Raw genomic sequence first — 20,021 nt, 5'->3', positions numbered from 1 at the left:
TCTTTAGTTCTTCACTTTCTGCCATAAGGGTGGTGTCATCTGCATATCTGAGGTTATTGATATTTCTCCCAGCAATCCTGATTCCAGCCTGTGCTTCATCCAGCCCGGCACTTCACATGTGCTCTGCATATAAGTTAAATAAGCAGGGTGACAATATATAGCCTTGATGTACTCCTTTCCCAATTTGGAACCAGTCTATTGTTCCATGTCTGGTTCAAACTGTTGCTTCTTGACCGGCATACAGATTTCTCAGGAGGCAGGTCAGGTGGTCTGATATTCTCATCTTTTTCAGAATTTTCCACAGTTTGTTGTGATCAACACAGTCAAAGGCTTTAAGCTTAGTCAATAAAGCAGAAATAGATGTTTTCTGGAACTCTCTTGCATCGAAAAATTGCTTTTTCGATGATCCAATGGATGTTGGTAATATGATCTCTGGTTTCTCTGCCTTTTCTAATCCAGCTTGAACATCTAGAAGTTCACGGTTCACATACTGTTGAAGCCTGGCTTAGAGAATTTTGAGTATTACTTTGCTGGCGTGTGGATGACTGCAATCGTGCAGTAGTTTGAACACTCTTTGACATTGCCCTTCTTTGGATTTAGAATGAAAACTGACCTTTTTCTAGTCCTGTGGCCACTGCTGAGTTTTCCAGATTTGCTGGCATAATTGAGTGCAGCACTTTAATAGCATCATCTTTTAGGATGTGAAATAAGCTCAACTGGGATTCCATTACCTCCACTAGCTTTGTTCATAGTAAATGCTTCCTAAAGCCCACCTGACTTTGCACTCCAGGATGTCTGGCTCTAGATGAGTGATCACACCATCATGGTTATCTAGGTCATGAAGATCTTTTTTGTATAGAAACAGAGCAAGACCTAGCTGAGCAAGATCCAGTTTTTCCCACTGCCAGTCCCTCCCATGAGGAAGCTTACACAAGCCTTCAGCCTCATCCACCAGAGGACAGACAGAAGATGAACCACAATCCTGCAGAGGCTAGAATGAAAATCACATCACAGAAAGTTAATCAGAATGAAAAAAACAGAGGGCTATGCTCCAGATGAAGGGCCAAAACCTCAGAAGAACAACTAAACGAAGTGGAGATTAGGCAACCTTCCAGAAAAAGAATTCAGAAGTGTGATAGTGAAGATCATCCAGGATCTTGGAAAAAGAACAGAGAAGATGCAAGTAATGTTTACCAAAGACCTAGAAAAACTAAAAAAAACAAGCAAACAGAGATGAACAATACATTAGAAGGAATCAATAGCAGAATAACTGAGGCAGGAGAATGGGTAAGTGACCTGGTGGTCGCTTACAGATGTCTCACATCCATAAGACAGAATGGTGGAAATCACTGCTGCTGAACAGAATATAGAAAAAAGAATGAAGAAAAATGAAGACAGCCTAAGAGACCTCTGAAAATGAAAAGTGAAACTGTTAGTTGCTCAGAGACCCCTGGGATAACATTAAATGCAACAACATTTGCATTATAGAGATCCCAGAAAGAGAGAGAAAGAAAAGACCCCAAAAAATATTTTAAAAGATAATAGCTGAAAATTTCCCTAACATGGGAAAGGAAATAGTCAACCAAGTCCAGGAAGCATAAGAGTCCCAGGCAGGATAAACCCAAGGAGGAACACACCAAGACACATAGTAATCAAAACTGACAAAAATTAAAGATAAAGATAAAATATTAAAAGCAACAAGAGAAAAATGACAACTAACAGACAAGGGAACTCCCCATCAGGTTATCAGCTGATTTTCTCAAAGAAACCCTATGAGCCAGAAGGGAATGGAATGATATATTTAAAGTGGTGAAAAGGAAGAACCTACAACCAAGAATACTCTATCCAGCCAGACTCTTGTTCAGGGAAAACCTAAAACCAAGAATAATACTTTACCCAGCAAAACTCTCGTTCAGATTTGACAGAGAAAGCAAAAGCTTTCTAGATAAGCAAAAGTTAAAGAGAATTCAGCACGACCAAACCAGCTTTATTTGCAACAAATGGTAAATGAACTTCTCCAGGCAAGACACACACGACAGGGAAAAGACCTACACAAAATAAACCTGAAACAATTAAGAAAATGGTAATAGGATCATACATATTGAAAATTACCTTAAATGTAAATGAATTAAAATGCACCAACCAAAAGACACAGACTGGCTGAGCAGATGAAAACATGTGCATGAACGCACTTCCACTTACCGCATCACTCTGCTTCACCCCCCAAATTGTATGTAATTATTTTAATCATGTTATCATTGTGACTTGCAACTGTAATTATCTTTTTTAAAAATATGAATTTATTTATTTTAATTGGAGGTTAATGTAATTATCTTTTATTTTTTTGTCTGGCTATTGATTGTGAAAACTGATAAATATCTTCTACTATTGTAAAAAAGAAAAAGACGGTGAAGCAAACAAAAGTGAAAATGACAGGACCCCTCAAAATATTCGTGTTCATCATTTCATAATATCTATCACAGCTTTACTCCACAATCTGAAGAGAAGAAAATATAAAACAAACATCTTTTCCCAAGGGAAAAAAAAAAAAGAATATTCCATAGTTTATTTATCCATTCTACTGTTGAAAGATATTTGGGTTGCTTCCCTGGGAGTGAAAATATTGTGTGTGTGTGTGTGTGTGTGTGTGTGTGTGTGGTGTGTGTGGTGTGTGTGTGTGGTGTGTGTGTGGTGTGTGGTGTGTGTGGTGTGTGTGGTGTGTGTGGTGTGTGTGTGTGTCAGAGCTTCCCAGATGGCTCAGTGGTAAAGAATCTACCTACCAATGCAGGAGACATGGGTTCAAACTCTGGGACGGGAGACCCCCTGGAGAAAGAAATGGCAACCCACTCCAATCTTGCATGGGAAATCCCACGGACAGAGGAGCCTGGGAGCCACAATCCATGGGGTCACAAGAGTGGAACATGACTTAGCACTACACAACAACAATGTATGTATGTATGTATGTATGTATGCATACATATATACATACACACACTTTAATAAATAATGACAAATAATTTTCCAAAATAGTTGTATCTATTTACATTTCTATCAAAAGACTACTTGGCTCCATACCTGTGTAAATATATGGCATCATTAAAATGCAATTATAGTTACTCTGACAACAGGGTGTGTCGTGGTATTCCATTATGTATTTCACAGATCATTAATGAAGCTGAACAATGTTTCATGGATACAGAACAATCGGACAGAATCTTTTGTGAAGTGCCTGGTTCTTGCCCATTTTTAAAACTGGGTTATCTTTCTTTTTCTTATTGATTTGGAGTTCTGTATACATCCAGTGGCTCAGATGGTAAAGAATCCGCCTGCAATGCCGGAGACCTGGGTTTGATCCCTGGGTTGGGAAGATCCCCTGGAGGAGGGCATGGCAACCCACTCCAGTATTCTTGCCTGGAGAAGCCCCATGGACAGAAGGGCCTAGTGGGCTGCAGTCCATGGGGTTGCAAAGAGTTGGGCACAACTGAGCAACTAAGCGCGCGCGCGCCTGCGCGCGCGCACACACACACATCCATCCAAGTATAAGCCCTTCACTGATTGTATCTTTAGCAAGTATCTTCCACTTTGAGCATGCTTTCTCTCTCTTGATATATTTTGGTGAATGGAAATTCTTAATTTTAATGTGATACCATCAGTATTTTTATAAAGTATCCCATGTATGGGCAAAATTGGAAACAGTTGAGAACCACTGCTCTAGCTGCTTGCTGGGAGGCGGAAAGCTGCATTGCCCCAAGCAGCAAGGTTTGTTCAGACTCAAGTGTCCCCAGAAGGGGTTAAACTACATCATCTCTAACGTCCCCTTTCCAGTGCCAATTTCTATTCTGCTCACGGTGCCTTGCCAAGAGTGCCGAACCAATTTACTTAACATTTATGCTCTCCTTCAACACCATGCCAACTCAACTTAATCCTAGTGCAGGAAGATACTTTCTCCAACAGCTTAAATCTAGCAGTTTTATGCATGCAAAATAAGGCTGCTGGGCAGACCAGCAGGATACCTGTGATACTATGAATTATAATAAGAAATATATATTTGGTATTCATCCCCATTTCTAGCACAGTTTCTAAAACCCTTGAAATTTCCTAAGTGGTAAGAGAGATCAAGGTATTCTTTGTTATGTTAATGAGGTGACTTTTGGAATGCCCCAGGGGCACTTACGAGGTCTGGCTGCCAAGGGAACCAATCCAGTGACTGGAGGGCTGGAACTCAGTCTATCTTAGTTAACATCAGATTTCAGTCCCACCCCTCAAGCCCTGGGAGGGGAGAGAGGCTAGAGGTTGATCATCACTGGCCAGTAATTCAATCAATTACACATATATAATAAAGTCTCCATAAAAACCCAAAAGGATGGGGTTTAAGCAGGGAAGCTCTGTGTATTTTCCCATATACAACCCTAAAGGAAATCAGTCCTGAATATTCATGGAAGGACTGATGCTGAAGCTCCAATACTTTGGCCACCTGATGCAAAGAACTGACTCATTGGAAAAGACCCTCATGCTGGGAAAGATTGAAGGCAGGAGAAGGGGACGACAGAAGAAGAGATGGTTGGATGGCATCACTGACTCAATGGACATGAGTTTGAGCAAGCTCCAGGAGTTGGTGATGGACAAGGGTCACAAAGAGTCGGACACGACTGAGCGACTGAATTGAAGTGATAACATCTTTTTCATGAGGATGTTCACCTGTATCCCTGACCATATCCTTTTACAATAAACCGGTAAATGTAAGAAAATGTATTCCTGAGTTGTGAATCACTCTGAAGCTGATTAATTATATCCAAAATGGGAGGTGGCCATGGGAACCTCTGATTTAGCCAGTCAGCCAGAAGTACAGGTTAAAACCTGGACTTGCAACTGGCACCCAAAGTTCAAGGACAGGGTCCTTGGAACCTCCAACGTATAACCAGTCAGAAACACAGATGTTAGTTAACCTGGGGTTGTGACTCGTATCTGAAGTGGAAAGCAGTCTTGTGGGACTGAGCCCTCTATCTGTAGAATCTGATGCTATCTCAGGTAGACAGATTCGGGGTAGGGAGGGAAATCCCCCACACCTGTTGGAAATGGTCTCAGAATCATCTTAATACCCTTCCTCCTAACAGGTATCTTTAAAATCCTTTCAACCAGAGCAGTGCAAAGTGGTGTCAAAAGACATTTCATACTTCCTAATCCTTAACTGGTTACAGTAGAATTTCTCTCACTTCACAATCTATATTTTCACTGTATTTGCACTTTAGGTACAAATTTCACATATGCACTTCAGGTACTTCCTAATTGCTGGGTCTATACATTATTTCAACTTCCTTAGTATTTGTGGTTTTCAAATTTGTTTCAAGCAAAAAAAAAAAAAAAAGTTAAGGAAATCTTCCTTAGATTAGAGCACTAATACATGAAACATGTTAAAAGTGAGGGACGGGGTTTGCTGTAGGAAAGGAGGGGGAAGAGAAGGAGCAAGTGTAATCAGTGCAGCTCCTCCTGTTCCCCATGCCCTGAATCACAGGTGTACCCTAGAATCATCATCAGATTCCCAAGGTCTCTGGACCTTTGACTTACAAGAGACGAAACTCCCTGGTAACTTAGTTTCTGGAACAGGACCTATTGCCCCAACACAGGTGTTCCTTTGCTGTTCAGTCGCTACCTCATGCTGCACTCTTTTGTGACCACATGGATTGCAGCCCCCAGGCTCCTCAGTCCGTGGGATTTCCCAAGCAAGAATACTGGAATGGGTTGCCATTTTTCTCCAGGGGATTTTCCTGACCCAGGGATCGAACCCTCATCTCCTGCCTTGGCAGGTGGACTCTTTACCATTGAGCCACCAGGGAAGCCCAGATGTTCCTTACAAAGTAACTTATTTTGGCATAATCTAACCTCTGGCAGCATAGAGAAGTAGCCATCTCTGGGCAAGACAAGTAAGTAGCTATGGTAGAAGATACATTTTTTAATCTTTTAATTTTGTACCATGTATTACCTTGAAGGAGGGAAAAAACCCTAACCTAAAAATAAATAGGCAGGAGGGAGATTCAAGAGGGAGGGGATATACATATACCTATGATTGATTCACATTGATATATGGCAGAAACCAACACAATATTGTAAAGCAATTATCCTCCAATTAAAAATAAATAAAAAATTTTAAAAATCCAATAAAAGTATCTAGGCTTCTCTGGATTACTGTACCTTGTTGTCCTTAATTGTCCACTGGCCCTCAGCATTCTGTTTCAAAATACAGTGGTTTCGGGAAATCATCAGAGGGCAGATTTTTGATACCAACTGGTATGTAACACCAAATCCTCGCCCTACAGTCACCTAGGAAGATAATAACAAAGAGACACAATCAGCCACGGCACTGAAAAAGGAGGTCCTTTACCGTCTTGTCAACCAGCAGTATTCACAAGTCTTGACTTATGAAACCAGACTCCCACAAACCCCAAATAGATCGTTAGCCATCTCCTCCTTCATTTGCCACTGGAGCCACTGAGTAGAAAAAGGCAAAAAGCTGTGATGAGATAGTTGAACAGAGTTAGCCATGGAGTATTAGGGTTGGTTAATGAGAGTCAATTCCTAGGCAGGTTGATCAGAAGTCGGGGTCCCCGAAGAGGAGAAAGGGGTCTGGGGCTCTCGAAGCAGAGACAGGGGTCTAGGGTTCTCGAGGAGGAGGAAAGGACAAACTTTTTTTTTTTCCCTCTACATTCCTTAGTCTTAGTCACATATAACATTTTTTCCTTTAAGCCCAGAACTGATAATTACACAACAAACAACTCAGTTTAAACTTCGTACTAAGGATTATATAACAACAACGTATCCTGCTTGAGGACAGTTTCTCCTTCCTGAAAACCTTCTGGCTAATCCTGTTATCTTAAAATGTAAATTATGGGAGTAGGTCTAGTAAGATCTTTACAACCTTGAGACATTCTTTTGATTTATTATTTTAATAACTAGTTAAAAAGTATATAACTCCCTTGCTAACACTCGGGAAGGGGGGCTCTCCATCCCCCTCTGATATCTACATAGAAGCTTTCCTGTCTCTTTTCACTTTAATAAAACTCTGCTGTACAAAAGCTCTTGAGTGATCAAACCTGGTCCCTGGTCCTGAAGTTAAATCTTCAGATTCTGAAAGGCCACTCATAGGATGGAGGATTCCTTTCTACACACCCCCATCAACTAGTCTTAAACACTGCCAAGAACTATAGCTTCTATACAAGACAGTCTCTCCAATTTTTTTAATGGCTCTGACTTGGCCTCTTTCTTCCTATAAATTCCATTCTTTGACCCAGGCTCTGCTCTGGGCACCACCAGAAAAATCTCCAATCCCCCCTTTTCACATGGCAGCTATGAAGTATCTATCGAATCTTCCCTTTTCTTGACCCTGTGTTTCCAATTACTTCGAAGTAACTCCATGGCATAGGTTTGAGTCTTTCTGCCATCCTATGGGTCTGTGAAGAGACCTCTGGTTTGCTTTTATTCCTGGATGCCACATCAAGAAAAATAAACCTAATTTTTACTACACAGATGGATGCAAGTATCACTTTCCCAGTCCTAGATATTATCACTGGAGCATATAAAATGCATTGGCTTTCATGGCAGATATATCACACTGTCAATGTATCCTTAGGCTGAGGAATAATTAGATCTCTTGGTCTAATCCTCCCCTGAAAGAAAGAAGGAAAGTAAGCCGAGCACCAAAGAACTGATGCTTTTGAACTGTGGTATTGGAGAAGACTCGAGAGTCCCTTGGACTGCAAGAAGCCCAAACCAATCAATCCTAAAGGAAATCAGTCCTTTAGGAAATATTCATAGAAGGACTGATGCTGAAGCTGAAACTCCAATACTTTGGCCACCTGATTCAAAGAACTGACTCATTGGAAAAGACTTTGATGCTAGAAAAGACTGAAGGCAGGAGGAGAAGGGGATGACAGAGGATGAGATGGTTGGATGGCATCACTGACTTAATGGACCAGAGTTTGAGCAAGTTCCGGGAGTTGGTGATGGACAAGGAAGCCTGGCATGCTGCAGTCCATGGGGTCAAAAAGAGTTGGACATGACTAAGTGACTGAACTGAACCCTCTCCTAAAAATTTTTATGCTAAATCATGTCTCTTCTATCCTGAATTTGACTAGTTGGATTCCAGTGCAGGATCAATTGATTCCTATTAAATTTCATCTTGTTAGTTCAGCCTATCATGAGCTTGTCAAGACCTTTCTAAATTTTTCATCTGCCATCAGACATACTCAGTATCTCTTCCAGCTTGAGTCACCCACCAAATTGATATGATGCCCTCTGTACCTTCATTCAAGATACAGATAAAAAGATTAAAATAGGCTGCAACCAAAGGCAAAGCTCTCAGGACAGTCTAGTAAACATTCTACCACACAATTCAGCGATCGCCTTCAACAGTTATGAAATGAAAGTCGCTCAGTTGTGTCCGACTCTTTGTGACCCCATGGACTATATAGTCCATGGAATTTTCCAGGCCAGAATACTGGAGTGGGTAGCCATGACCTTCTCCAGGGGATCTTCCTGACCCAGGGATCGAACCCAGGTCTCCCGCATTGCAGGCGGCTTCTTTACCAGTTGAGCCATCCCTAGTGTCTCAAGAGGGTAAAGCATCTGCCCACTGGGCAGAAGACCTGGGTTCGATCCCTGGGTGGGGAAGATCCTCTGGAGAAGGAAACGGCAACCCACTCCAGTACTCTTACCTGGAAAACGCCATGGACGGAGAAGTCTGGTAGGCTACAGTCCATGGAGTCACAGAGTCAGACAAGACTGAGCAACTTCACTTTCAACAGTTATAGTTCAACCAAAAGATGAAAAAGTCTTTATTTTCCATTTTATCCATAAGGACAGGTTGCAATGAACTCCCAGTTCACATCTAACATATTTTTTTGACAAACCAGTCGAGTTCATAATAACCCTGTGAAGGAAGGAAATAAGATTCTTCTGGAATCCAGATCACAGAATTTGCTGCTTTTTCTTCTTGGTACACAAGTCACCTCTTTAATGATCTATAACCCCAACCTTACCTGGGAATATTAAGCCAAATAGTCTGTGGTTTTCTAAAAGATGCCCCTTTTGTTCCTTTTGAAATTCTTTCAAAATAATTCCTGTCCTCAGTCCCTCAAAAAGCACCACAGCTCTTTGCCCCAATCTATTCCTCCCCACAAACTCTCATCTCAGTAACTCATACAACCACCCAACCCACTGCTTAGCCTCAAACCCAGGAGCCATCCATGTCCCTCATCCGGATCCACATTCAAATCATCAGCAAAATCTACTGGCTGTTAATTCAAATATGCCCTAAATCTGTTCACTTCTATCAGTGGCCTCTATCTTAATTCAAACCACACTGCTTCCTCTAGTTACGCTGTTTTTGCTCCTGTGCTAGCCCCCATTCTTTACACAGTAGCTAGAGTAGTAATATAAAAACCTTAAACCATGTCTTCCCCTTTCTTAAAATTCTCCTTCCTTCCACAGTCTCTAAGGCGCTCAATGTCCTAACTCCATCTCTTCAGTTTATCTCACATCATGGTTAGAAACACTGACTTCTACCTGAGGGTATTTTCACCTGTCTCCTCTGATTAGAACATTCTTCTTTCAAACATTTGCATGGGCTCCTTCCCATCTTTCAAGTTTCAGCTCCTCAGAGGCCTAACCCTGATTACCTGATCTAAAGTTGCTGCCTGCTCCTTCCCTCGCCATTGCATCCCTTCACATTATTAGCATGTGCTTACCACAATCCAAAATTACCTTGCTTGTTTCACTTATTTTTGTCTACTTTTGTTTTTCTAAATTTATATTTAGAATTTAAATTTCATGAGCAGGGACCTTATCCATCTTGTGTACCACAGTATTTCTGTACTCCTTAGAGCCTCTTTCTGCTCAGTAAATATTTGTGAATAAATGGAAGAATAAAGAGATCTTGCTTATGAGTCCTCCTGGATTCCAGGAGATGGGTGTTTTTTAGGTCAGAAGTTGGAAAATGGGTTATTACCACTGGAAACCACGGAGCAGCAGCCAGGAACCTTACAAATCTGACTTGTTTGCCTTTAAAATGTAGTGATCACCTCAACCAAAATCCTGAGTCTGAAGTTTCTCAATGTTTTGACAGTTTGCCAGAAATTAATTATAGAAGTTCCTCTGAACACACCTATCCTTTAAAAATGGAATGTTAAGGATTTATCTGTCATCCATATTCAATAAGAATTTCCATTTAGGTAGCTTTATTTCTAGCAAGAAAGTATTCAATATTCCACTTTAATATTTGAGGGGAGACAGACTGCCATTATGGGTAGCCTGGAGAAAATAATACAAAAAAGGGAATAATGAGTGCTTTTTCTGAAATTGCCTTTCCCTTCACTATCTGGTCCTAGAATATACCCTGATACACTGATAATTCATCTACACCATGGTCAGAGTCTGCATGAGCTTATCTGAATATCCATCATCATTCATAACATAAAAGTAAATTTCCCAAGGGAACTGAATGCCAACAAATTATCAATTAACGGCTATGGGTTGTTTCCATTTACAAAGTTGTGCCAGCCTCTTCACTTACTGACAGTATTAGCCTACAAGTTAATCCTGTCCTTACCCACCTTTACTAATGCCTTCCTCCTAGGCATGACTCCTGCATGCGTGTATGCTAAGTTGCTTCAGTCGTGTCCGACTCTGCAACCCTATGGGCTGTAGCCTACCAGGCTCCTCTGTCCTTGGGATTCTCCAGTAAGAATACTGGCATGGGTTGCCATGCCCTTCTCCAGGGGATCTCCCAGACCCAGGGATCAAACCAGCGTCTCCCGCGACTCCTTCATTGCAGGCAGATACCACTGAGCCACCGGAGAAGCCCAGGCATGACTCCTACTGTATCCCAAATGACCATCAACTCCTCTTGGATGATCCTTTCCCTTTTAACAACTCTCTTAGGGCTTCCCTGGTGGCTCAGCTGATAAAGAATCTGCCTGTAATGTGGGAAACCTGGGTTCAATCCCTGGGTTGGGAAGAACCCCTGAAGAAGGGAATGGCTACCCACTCCAATATTCTGGCCTGGAGAATTTCATGGACTGTATAATCCATGGGGTCACAAAGAGTTGGACACAACTGAGTGACTTTCACTTTCACTAGGGCAAAGAGCTTCGTGAAAACCAAATACAAGAGAAGAAAAAAAGAAAAATGAAGATACAATGGTTTTCCCCAAAGGCATAGATATTTATAGGGCCTGGGAACTAGCTAATTTGCAATAAGTCTATCTGTTTTTCTACCAAGCTCTCTTGATTGGTTTAAGAAATTTAAAGACACCCATTCAGGCAGACAATTTGCTACAGTATTTCCTTCAGTGAAATGAGAGGAACTTTCATTATTACAGCTGAGACTTTGGGGGAACTGGGAAGGCAAGAAACTGACCTTACTCTGCTGTTGTAACTAAATGGTATCAGCATACCTCCTAAAATCTTGTGTGCACCATCCTGTGCTATGGTTTGGGGACTGTTACAATTAGCAAGACATCACGTCTTGGCTTTGACTCTAGCTCTGCTCATACCCACTGCATGCTGTGTACGAACCATTTCCTAAGATCCGACCTGCAGACAGCCAGGCCTATGAGGAGAGCCCCATTAGAGGTAGCCTCACAAAAAATTATCCGGTAGTTTAAAATATGTATAGGAGCACTTTATAGTCCCCTTGCCCTTGCTGCAGAGTCTTTAACTCTTTCCGCCTGCACCCTCCCCAAGATTCTCAGTACTACCAAGCTATTCAGAAGCAATGAATTAATGCATCACAACTGAAATTTTTTCTTTTTTTAATGGGGGTGGGGAAAGTTGGGTGGGCTGTGCAGCATGTGGAATCTTAGTTTCCCAACCAGGGATGGAACCCATGCCCCGTGCATTTGAAGGGCAGAGTGTTAACCACTGGATGGTCAGGTAAGTCCCCATGGCAACTGAATCTTAAAGAATGAATTAACATGACTACTAAATTCCTTATAGGGTTGTGTGTGGGTGTGGTACATGTGCAGGGCTTGCATTAAGTGATGTACGTGAAAGTTTGGCCCTATAGCAAGTAAGGTATAGTTACTATCATGCAGGTGTTAAGTATCGTCATTTGTTAAACTTCCCCAAAGTAGGGAGACTTCCCTGGTGGTCCAGTGACTAAGAATCTGCCTTGCAATGCAGAGGGATGTGGGTTCAATCCCTGGTAGGGGAACTAAGATCCCACATGCTGTGGAGCAACTAAGCCTGCACACCACAACTACTGAGCCCACACGCCACAATAAAAGATCCTGCATGATGCAGTGAAGATCCTGCATACCGTAACTAAGATCAAATAAATGAATTAATTAAAAAAAAAACCTTCCCCAAAGTATATGCTTTTGGAAAGGGCCACGCAGGGAAGGTCAATGCTCTCAAACTGAAAGAAAGAAGGCCTAATGTGGACTTTTAGGCACTGATAACACAGAGAGAGAGAGATTTGGGGGCACAGGTATCTTCCGGGTGTTCTTCAATTCACAGCATACAAGTAATCCTTTATAATCACCAAATCTAGCAATATTTAAGGCTGAACTTGAATGCCTCCTCTGACTGTTCTTAGGATGTTGTTGTTCAGTTGCTAAATCATGTCTGACTCTTTGAGACCCCATGAACTACAGCGTGTCAGGCTTCTCTGTCCTTCACTATCTTCTGGAATTTGCTCAAACTCATATCGACTGAGTTGGTAATGCTACCCAACTATCTCACCCTCTGTTGCTCCTCCTCCTGCTCTCAATCTTTCCCAGCATCAAGGTCTTTTCTAAGGAGTTAGTTCTTTTGCATCAGGTGGTCAAAGTATTGGTGCTTCAGCATCAGTCCTTCCAATGAATATTCAGGGTTGATTTCCTTTAGGATTTACTGGTTTAATCTCGCAGTCTAAAGGACTCTCAAGAGTCTTCTCAGAGAAGGCAATGCCAACCCACTCCAGTACTCTTGCCTGGAGAATGCCATGGATGGAGGAGCCCGGTAGGCTGCAGTCCATGAGGTCGCTAAGAGTCAGACATGACTCGAGACTTCACTTTCACTTTTACGATTTGGAGAAAGAAATGACAACCCACTCCAGTATTCTTGCCTGGAGAATAACAGGGATGGCGGAGCCTGGTGGGCTGCCGTCTATGGGGTCACATAGAGTTGGACACAACTGAAGCAACTTAGCAGCAGCAGCAGCAAGTCTTCTCCAACACCACAATTTGAAAGCATCAATTCTATGGCACTCAGACTATTTTATGATCCAACTCTCACATCTGTACATGACTACTGGAAAAACCACAGCTTTAACTATATGGACTTTTCTGGCAAAGTGATGTCCCTGCTTTTTAATACGTTGTCTAGGTTTGTCACAGCTTTCTTTCCAAGGAGCAAGCATCTTTCAATTTCACGATTGCAGTCACAATCCACAGTGATTTTGGAGCCCAAGGAAATAAAATGTGTTACTGTTTCTACTCTATCTCCATCTACTTGCCATGAAGTGATGGGACTGGACGCCATGATCTTAGTTTTTTGAATGCTGAGCTTTAAGCCAGTTTTTTCACTCTCCTCTTCACTTTCATCAAGAGGCTCTTCAGTTCTTCACTTTCTGCCATTAGAGTGATATCATCTGCATATCTGAGTTTACTTCTCCTAGCAAACTTGATTCTAGCTTGTGATTCATCCAGCCCAGAATTTTGCATGATGTACTCTGCATAAAAGTTAACTAACCAAGGTGATGATATACAGCCTTGATGTACTACTTTCCCAATTTTGAATCAGTCTGTTGTTTCATGTCAGGTTCTAACTGTTGCTTCTTGACCTGCACATAGGATTCTCAAGAGACAGGTAAGGTGGTCTGGTATTTCCATCTCTTTAAGAATTTCCCACAGTTCGTTGTGATCCACACAGTCAAAGGCTTCAGTATAGTCAATGAATCAGAAATAGATGTTTTTCCAGAATTCCCTTGTTTTCTCCGTGACCCAACAGATGCAGGAAATTTGATCTCTTGTTCCTCTGCCTTTTCTAAATTTACCTGGTACATGTGGAAGTTCTCAGTTCATGTACTGCTGAAGGATTTTGAGCATTACCTTGCTAGTATGTGAAATGAGTGCAACTGTACAGTAGTTTGAACATTCTCTGGCATTGTCCTTTGGGACTGGAATGAAAACTAACTTTTTTCAGTCCTGTGGCGGCTGTTGACTTTTCCAAATTTGCTGACATACTGAGTGCAGCACTTTTACAACATTATCTCTTAGGATTTGAAATAGCTCAGCTGGAACTCTGTCACATCTACTGGCTTTGTTTGTAGTAATGCTTCCTAATGCCCACTTGACTTCACACTCCAGGATGTCTGGCTTTAGGTCAGTGACCACACCGTTGTGGTTATCTGGGTCATTAAGACCTTTTTTGTATAGTTCTTCTGTGTATTCTTGCCACCCCTTCTTAATCTCTTCTGTTAGGTCCTTACTGTTTCTGTCGTTTATCGTGCCCATCTGTACATGAAATGTTCCCCTTGACATTTCCAATTTTCTTGAGGAGATCTCTGGTCTTTCCGATTCTATTGTTTTACTCTATTTCTTTGCACTGATCACTTAAGAAGGCTTTCTTATCTCTCCTTGCTATTGTCTGGAACTCCGCATTCAGTTGAGTGTTTCCCTTTCTCCCTTGCCTTTTGGTTCTCTCCTTTTCTCACTTATTTGTAAAGCCTTCTCAGACAACTGTGCTGCCTTCTTTTCCTTAATACTAAATAAACCACAGCTTGGCACTTGATTAGCCTCTGCATGGATGTTCTCAAATTGCTTCATTGTATAAAATCCTCCTTTCCCCATTCAAGCAGTGAACTCTTTGAGAATAGAAGTCATTATTTATCCCTCTCGTACTATACCAAACAATCTAAGTACTCAATAAATACCCAAGAGACTGAACCGAGATTACTTAACTTACAGGAAAATTTTAATTAAACATACAAAATTACCTAAAGACTTCTTTGTCCTTCACACAAATGTTTCCAAAACCAAAACGGTTCCCAGTCACCCCAAAATGGTGCCTGATCTAGCTATCCTTTCCAAGTAGACTGCATTCTCTTTTCCCGCTCTCTCCCATCATCCTCTGTAAAACCACCACCTCAGGCCTAGCGGCCCCCAACCGAAACCGTGCCTCACCTCTCAAGTGTCTTTGTTTTGCATTTATGACAGCACCAGAGAACGTCATAAACGGCCTCTGGTGAGAATTCTCATATTTCTGAAGCCCTACCCCAACCTAGGAGGTGCCAATGGGCTGTACCGAGACTCACAGAATTGTGGCCCACATCAAAGCGTCAATTCTCATGAACTAGTAAAGAAAAAGACACTTTTACGTTAAAGCCTGGGTATTTTAAGGGACACTACCCCAAACTCGCAATCGTTTTCAAAATAAACTCGAGAAAGTTTCCTCTCTCAGCAGTCCTCCGAGCTTCCCTCTCAGACCCCGGGCGGCTCCATGATTCTCGGAAGTCCGGGCAGCTCCGCCTCCCAGTTCCGCCACCCGAGCGGGCGCCGTCGCGCTCCGTGAGACCCACAGTCGTCTCCTTTCCCCTCGAAACCCCAGCAGTCCTCACAGCCTCTACGCTCACCTTTCGCTCTGCCCCTCGACCAGGCTCCTTCCCGCAACCCAGACACCTGGCCCAGCTCGGCCCTTGGGCCTAGGGCGCTGTCCAAGGGGCCATCTTTTCTCCCGCACACCTCCCACCTGAGACCGCCCCCGCCCCCCGCCTCCAAACCTCTCGCACCAGGTGCCTTTCTCCGTTCCCTCCTCACCCCTCCCACCCCTCACCGCTCTCCTCTACTTCTCCCAACTCCTCCTTCCGGTTCATCCCTCCCGCCCGGACACAAGGCCACCCTGGGACCCCAGCCTCCTCCAAACCCCTTCCCTCGCCTCAAGAAGACCCCTCCCGCTCACCTCGTTGCCATCCTCCAGCAGCAGCCACTCGGTGTTCATCCCCACTCGCCGCAAGCACCAGCTCCGTTCACCCGCGCGGCCTTCCGTGACCAGGGAGCCGGGATCCCCCATAGTCCACTCGGACCAGGGTAGCAGTCAGCACACAGCGAGACCCTGACGTGGGTTCCCGCCGCCTCTTGGCTTCCTCGCGGGCGCCATACCTACACCACAGACAGAAGCAGTCGCTACGGGCTCACGATCGTTGTGAAGGTTCGCTTGGGCTCCGCCCCCAGCCCGCCCCCGCCAGCAAGCGGGAGTCACTGCGCCTGCGCGAGAGGAGGGCGATTGGCGGCCGGTGGCCCAGGTGAGGGTGATGTAGGCCAGGTGAGGTGGTCTAGGCCAGGTGACGGTGGTCTAGCCCAAGGTGCGGCATTTGCCCCCCCCACCCCCGCCCCAGGCACTCTAATGCTCCTGTCACACCTTGACCACCCTTTGTAGAACCCTTACCCCAGTCTTAGCCTCCACAAACTGGAGTCTCTTCTCACTTTCCTTCCTTTTTAAAAATTTTGCTTTATAACTTTAAGTTATTTAAAAGTATGACCTACTATTAAACAACTTTTAACTTGTGATGTTTTAAATCAAAGTTGCTTTAAATAGCACCTCTTTTGCACCATCTCCTTTATTTTAACTTAGACTGAAAAAAAATATAAAAAAAAAAAGGAAACCCTTGGCAGCATAGTGGTTAGGACTCCTCACTTCCACTGACACAGGGTAGCGCAGTTCAGTCTCTCGTTGGGGAATCAAGATCCTGCCAAAAAAAAAAATCCTGCAAGTGTAGCCGGGCGACTCACCCTTCCCCCGCCACTCTCCCCGCCCCCGCCCCCCCGGACCAAAAAAAAAAAAGTATAAAAAAAACTTAGACTTTATTAGGCAAATCTATCCAGGCAGAAAGCAGTTACCTGCTGCTAAGTGTGGAAGCCAGGGGGCTGAATGCAAATAGACTTGAGAGAATTTTCGGAGGTGATAGAATTGTTCTAAAACTGGATTGTGGTATACACTGGAACATAATATCGTACATCAGTTATATTTCAATTAAAAATAAGTAAATAAGTGAAAATGAAACTGGATTGTAGTGATGAGTATAAATTTACTGCAAAATCCTTGAAGCATGCATTTCTGATGGATTTTTTAAAAAATTTTATTGATATATAGATTCACAATATTGTGTTAATTTCTGCTGCACAGCAAAGTGACTCAGTTATACATATATATTCTTTCCCATTATGATTTATCACAGGATACTGAATATAGATTCTTGTGCTATACAGTAGGACCATGTGATTTATTCTATATATAGTAGTTTGCATAGAATGCAATGGCACCCCACTCCAGTACTCTTGCCTGGAAAATCCCATGGACGCAGGAGCCTGGTGGACTGCAGTCCATGGGGTCGCACAGAGTCGGACACGACTGAGCGACTTCACCTTCATTTTCACTTTCATGCATTGGAGAAGGAAATGGCAACCCACTCCAGTGTTCTTGCCTGGAGAATCCCAGGGATGGGGGAGCCTTGGTGGGCTGCTGTCTACAGGGTCGCACAGAGTCAGACATGACTGAAGTGACTTAGCAGCAGCAGCAGCAGTAGTTTGCAGTTGCACATCCCAAACTTCTAATTTCTCTCTCTCCCTACCCTTCCCCTTTGGTAACCATAAGTTTGTTTTCTAAGTCTGTGAGTCTGTTTCTGTTTTGTAAACATTTGTGTGTTTTTTTTAGATTCCAATAAAAGTGATATCATATGGTATTTGTCTCTTTCTGACTTACTTCACTTAATATGATAATCTCTAGTTTCACCATGTTGCTGCAAATGGCATTATTTCATTCTTTTTATGCCTTGCTGCCGTTGCCAAGTCGCTTCAGTTGTGTCCGACTCTGTGCGACCCCATGGACTGCAGCCTACCAGGCTTCTCCATCCATGGGATTCTCCAGGCAAGAATACTGGAGTGGGTTGCCATTTCCTTCTCCATTTTATGCCTTAGTAATATTCTATTGTATATATATACATCTTCTTTATCCACCAATGGATGAATTTTATGAATTATCCTCAACAAAGCTATTAATTAAAAAACACACAACTTTAGACTCTTTCCTTTGATTCTCCAGCATAGTCTTGTAACTGCTCCCTGTAGTAACTACGTCTGTTAATAACTCAATGCCCTCTTTCGTCTTTTAATTTTTCGGTATGTGGTTAACAATTTTCTTAAATTCTGTTGGCAGAAAATATATATACTAAATAATGAATCATACAAAATGAGATAATAAATGGCTAACATTTATTGGCCTTTTATACAGTCCATGAGATTCTCATGGCAAGTATACTGGGGTGGTTTGCCTTTCTCTCCTCCAGTGGATCATATTTTGTCAGAACTCTCCTCTGGGACCTGTCCATCTTGGGTAGTCCTACACAGCATGGCTCATAGGTTCATTGAGTTATGGCAAGCCCTTTCACCATGACAAGGCAGTGAAGGAACTAGAGATCAAATTACCAACATTCTCTGGATCATAGAGAAAGCTAGGGAATTCCAGAAAAACATCTACCTCTGTTTCATCAACTACGCTAAAGCCTTTGACTGTGTGGATCATAATAAACTGTGGAAAGCTCTTAGAGAGATGGGGATACCCGACCATCTTACATGTCTCCTGAGAAACCTGTATGTGGGTCAAGAAGCAACAGTTAGAACCCTGTATAGAACAACTGATTGGTTCAAGATTGAGAAAGGAGTACAACAGGGCTGTCTGCTGTTAGCCTGTTTGTTTAATCTATACACTGAGCACATCATGAGAAATGCTGGGCTGGATGAGTTAGAAGCTGGAATCAAGATAGGTGGGAGAAACATCAACAACCTCAGATATGCAGATGATACCACTCTAATGGCAGAAAGTGAAGAGGAACTAAGGAGCCTCTTGATGATGGTGGAGGAGAGTGAAAGAGCTGGCTTACAACTAAATATGTAAAAAATGAAAATCATGGCGTCTGGCCCCATTACTTCATGGCAAATAGAGGGGGAAAAGGTGGAAGTAGTGACAGATTTCCTCTTCTTGGGTTCTAAAATCACTGTGGATAGTGACTGTAGCCATGAAATCAGAAGACATTTGCTTCTTGGCAGGAAGGCTATGACAAATCTAGACAGTGTGTTGAAAAGCAGAGACATTACTCTGCTGACAGAAGTCTGTATAGTCAAGGCTGTGGTCTTCCCAGTGGTCACATACGGTTGTGAGAACTGGACTGTAAAGAAGGCAGAATGCCAAAGATTTGATGCTTTCAAACTGTGGTGCTGGAGAAGGCTCTTGAGAGTCTCTTGGACAGCAAGGAGATCAAACCAGTCAATCTTGAGGGAAATCAGGCCCAAATACTTGTTGAAAGGACTGACTGATGCTGAAGCTGAAGCTCCAGTATTTGGGTCATCTGATGCAAAGAGCCAACTCATTGGGAAAGCCCCTGATGCTGGGAAAGATTGAGAAGAAGACTGAAGATAGCATCACAGGATGAGATGGCTAAATGGCATCACTGATGCAGTGGACATGAACTTGGGCAAACTTCAGGAGATGGTGAGGGACAGGGAGGCCTGGTGTGCTGTAGTCCATGGGGTCACAAAGTGTCAGACAGGGCTGGGTGACTGAACAACAACAATAATATTTATTGAGAGCTAAGTGTCAAGTTCTAGGCCAAGCACCCTATGCACTTTATCCTGTTTGCTTCTCATAAACAATATAATGATGGTGGCTACAATTATAATTTCTACTTTAGGAATGATGAGAAAAGGGGCACAGAGAGGCTTAATAATCTTCCCAGAGTAACAAATTACATAGTGGTGGAGGCTGCCAGTTCGGGTCTATTTCCAGAAACTGGTTTCCTAACTAGGTTTCAGTCCCAGCCTGGAACATTTTGTGTGTGTGCCTTTGAGTCAGGAAAATTGGTGGGAGCTGCACCTGCACTCATGGAGATGCCTCCCTAAGCTTTGAATGAGTGTCTGTCCCCCTTTCTCATCTTAGTGTTCTGTCCCAGGAACAGCAAGTGCACCTGAAGGCCAGCCTGACATTTAGTTATCATGT

General features: G+C 42.9%; 1 protein-coding gene across 2 annotated transcripts in view; it reads right to left on the bottom strand.

The window, feature by feature from the left end:
* Positions 1 to 16,196, bottom strand: part of RNF8 (ring finger protein 8, E3 ubiquitin protein ligase) — a 44,826-nt gene extending 28,630 nt beyond the window's left edge. For both annotated transcript variants that reach the window (XM_010848685.1, XM_010848687.1), the window contains exons 1-2: positions 15,933 to 16,196; positions 6,190 to 6,318 (exon numbers count right to left, since the gene is read on the bottom strand). In XM_010848685.1, the coding sequence (XP_010846987.1) occupies positions 6,190 to 6,318; positions 15,933 to 16,043 (240 nt within the window). In that variant the 5' untranslated portion in view covers positions 16,044 to 16,196. The remainder of the gene's footprint in view (positions 1 to 6,189; positions 6,319 to 15,932) is intronic.
* Between the last annotated feature and the right edge of the window lie 3,825 nt (positions 16,197 to 20,021).

This window comes from Bison bison, unplaced genomic scaffold (genome assembly GCF_000754665.1).
Source record: "Bison bison bison isolate TAMUID 2011002044 unplaced genomic scaffold, Bison_UMD1.0 scf7180017864270, whole genome shotgun sequence".
Lineage (NCBI taxonomy): Eukaryota > Metazoa > Chordata > Mammalia > Artiodactyla > Bovidae > Bison > Bison bison.
This window is presented reverse-complemented; position numbering and strand designations above follow the sequence as displayed.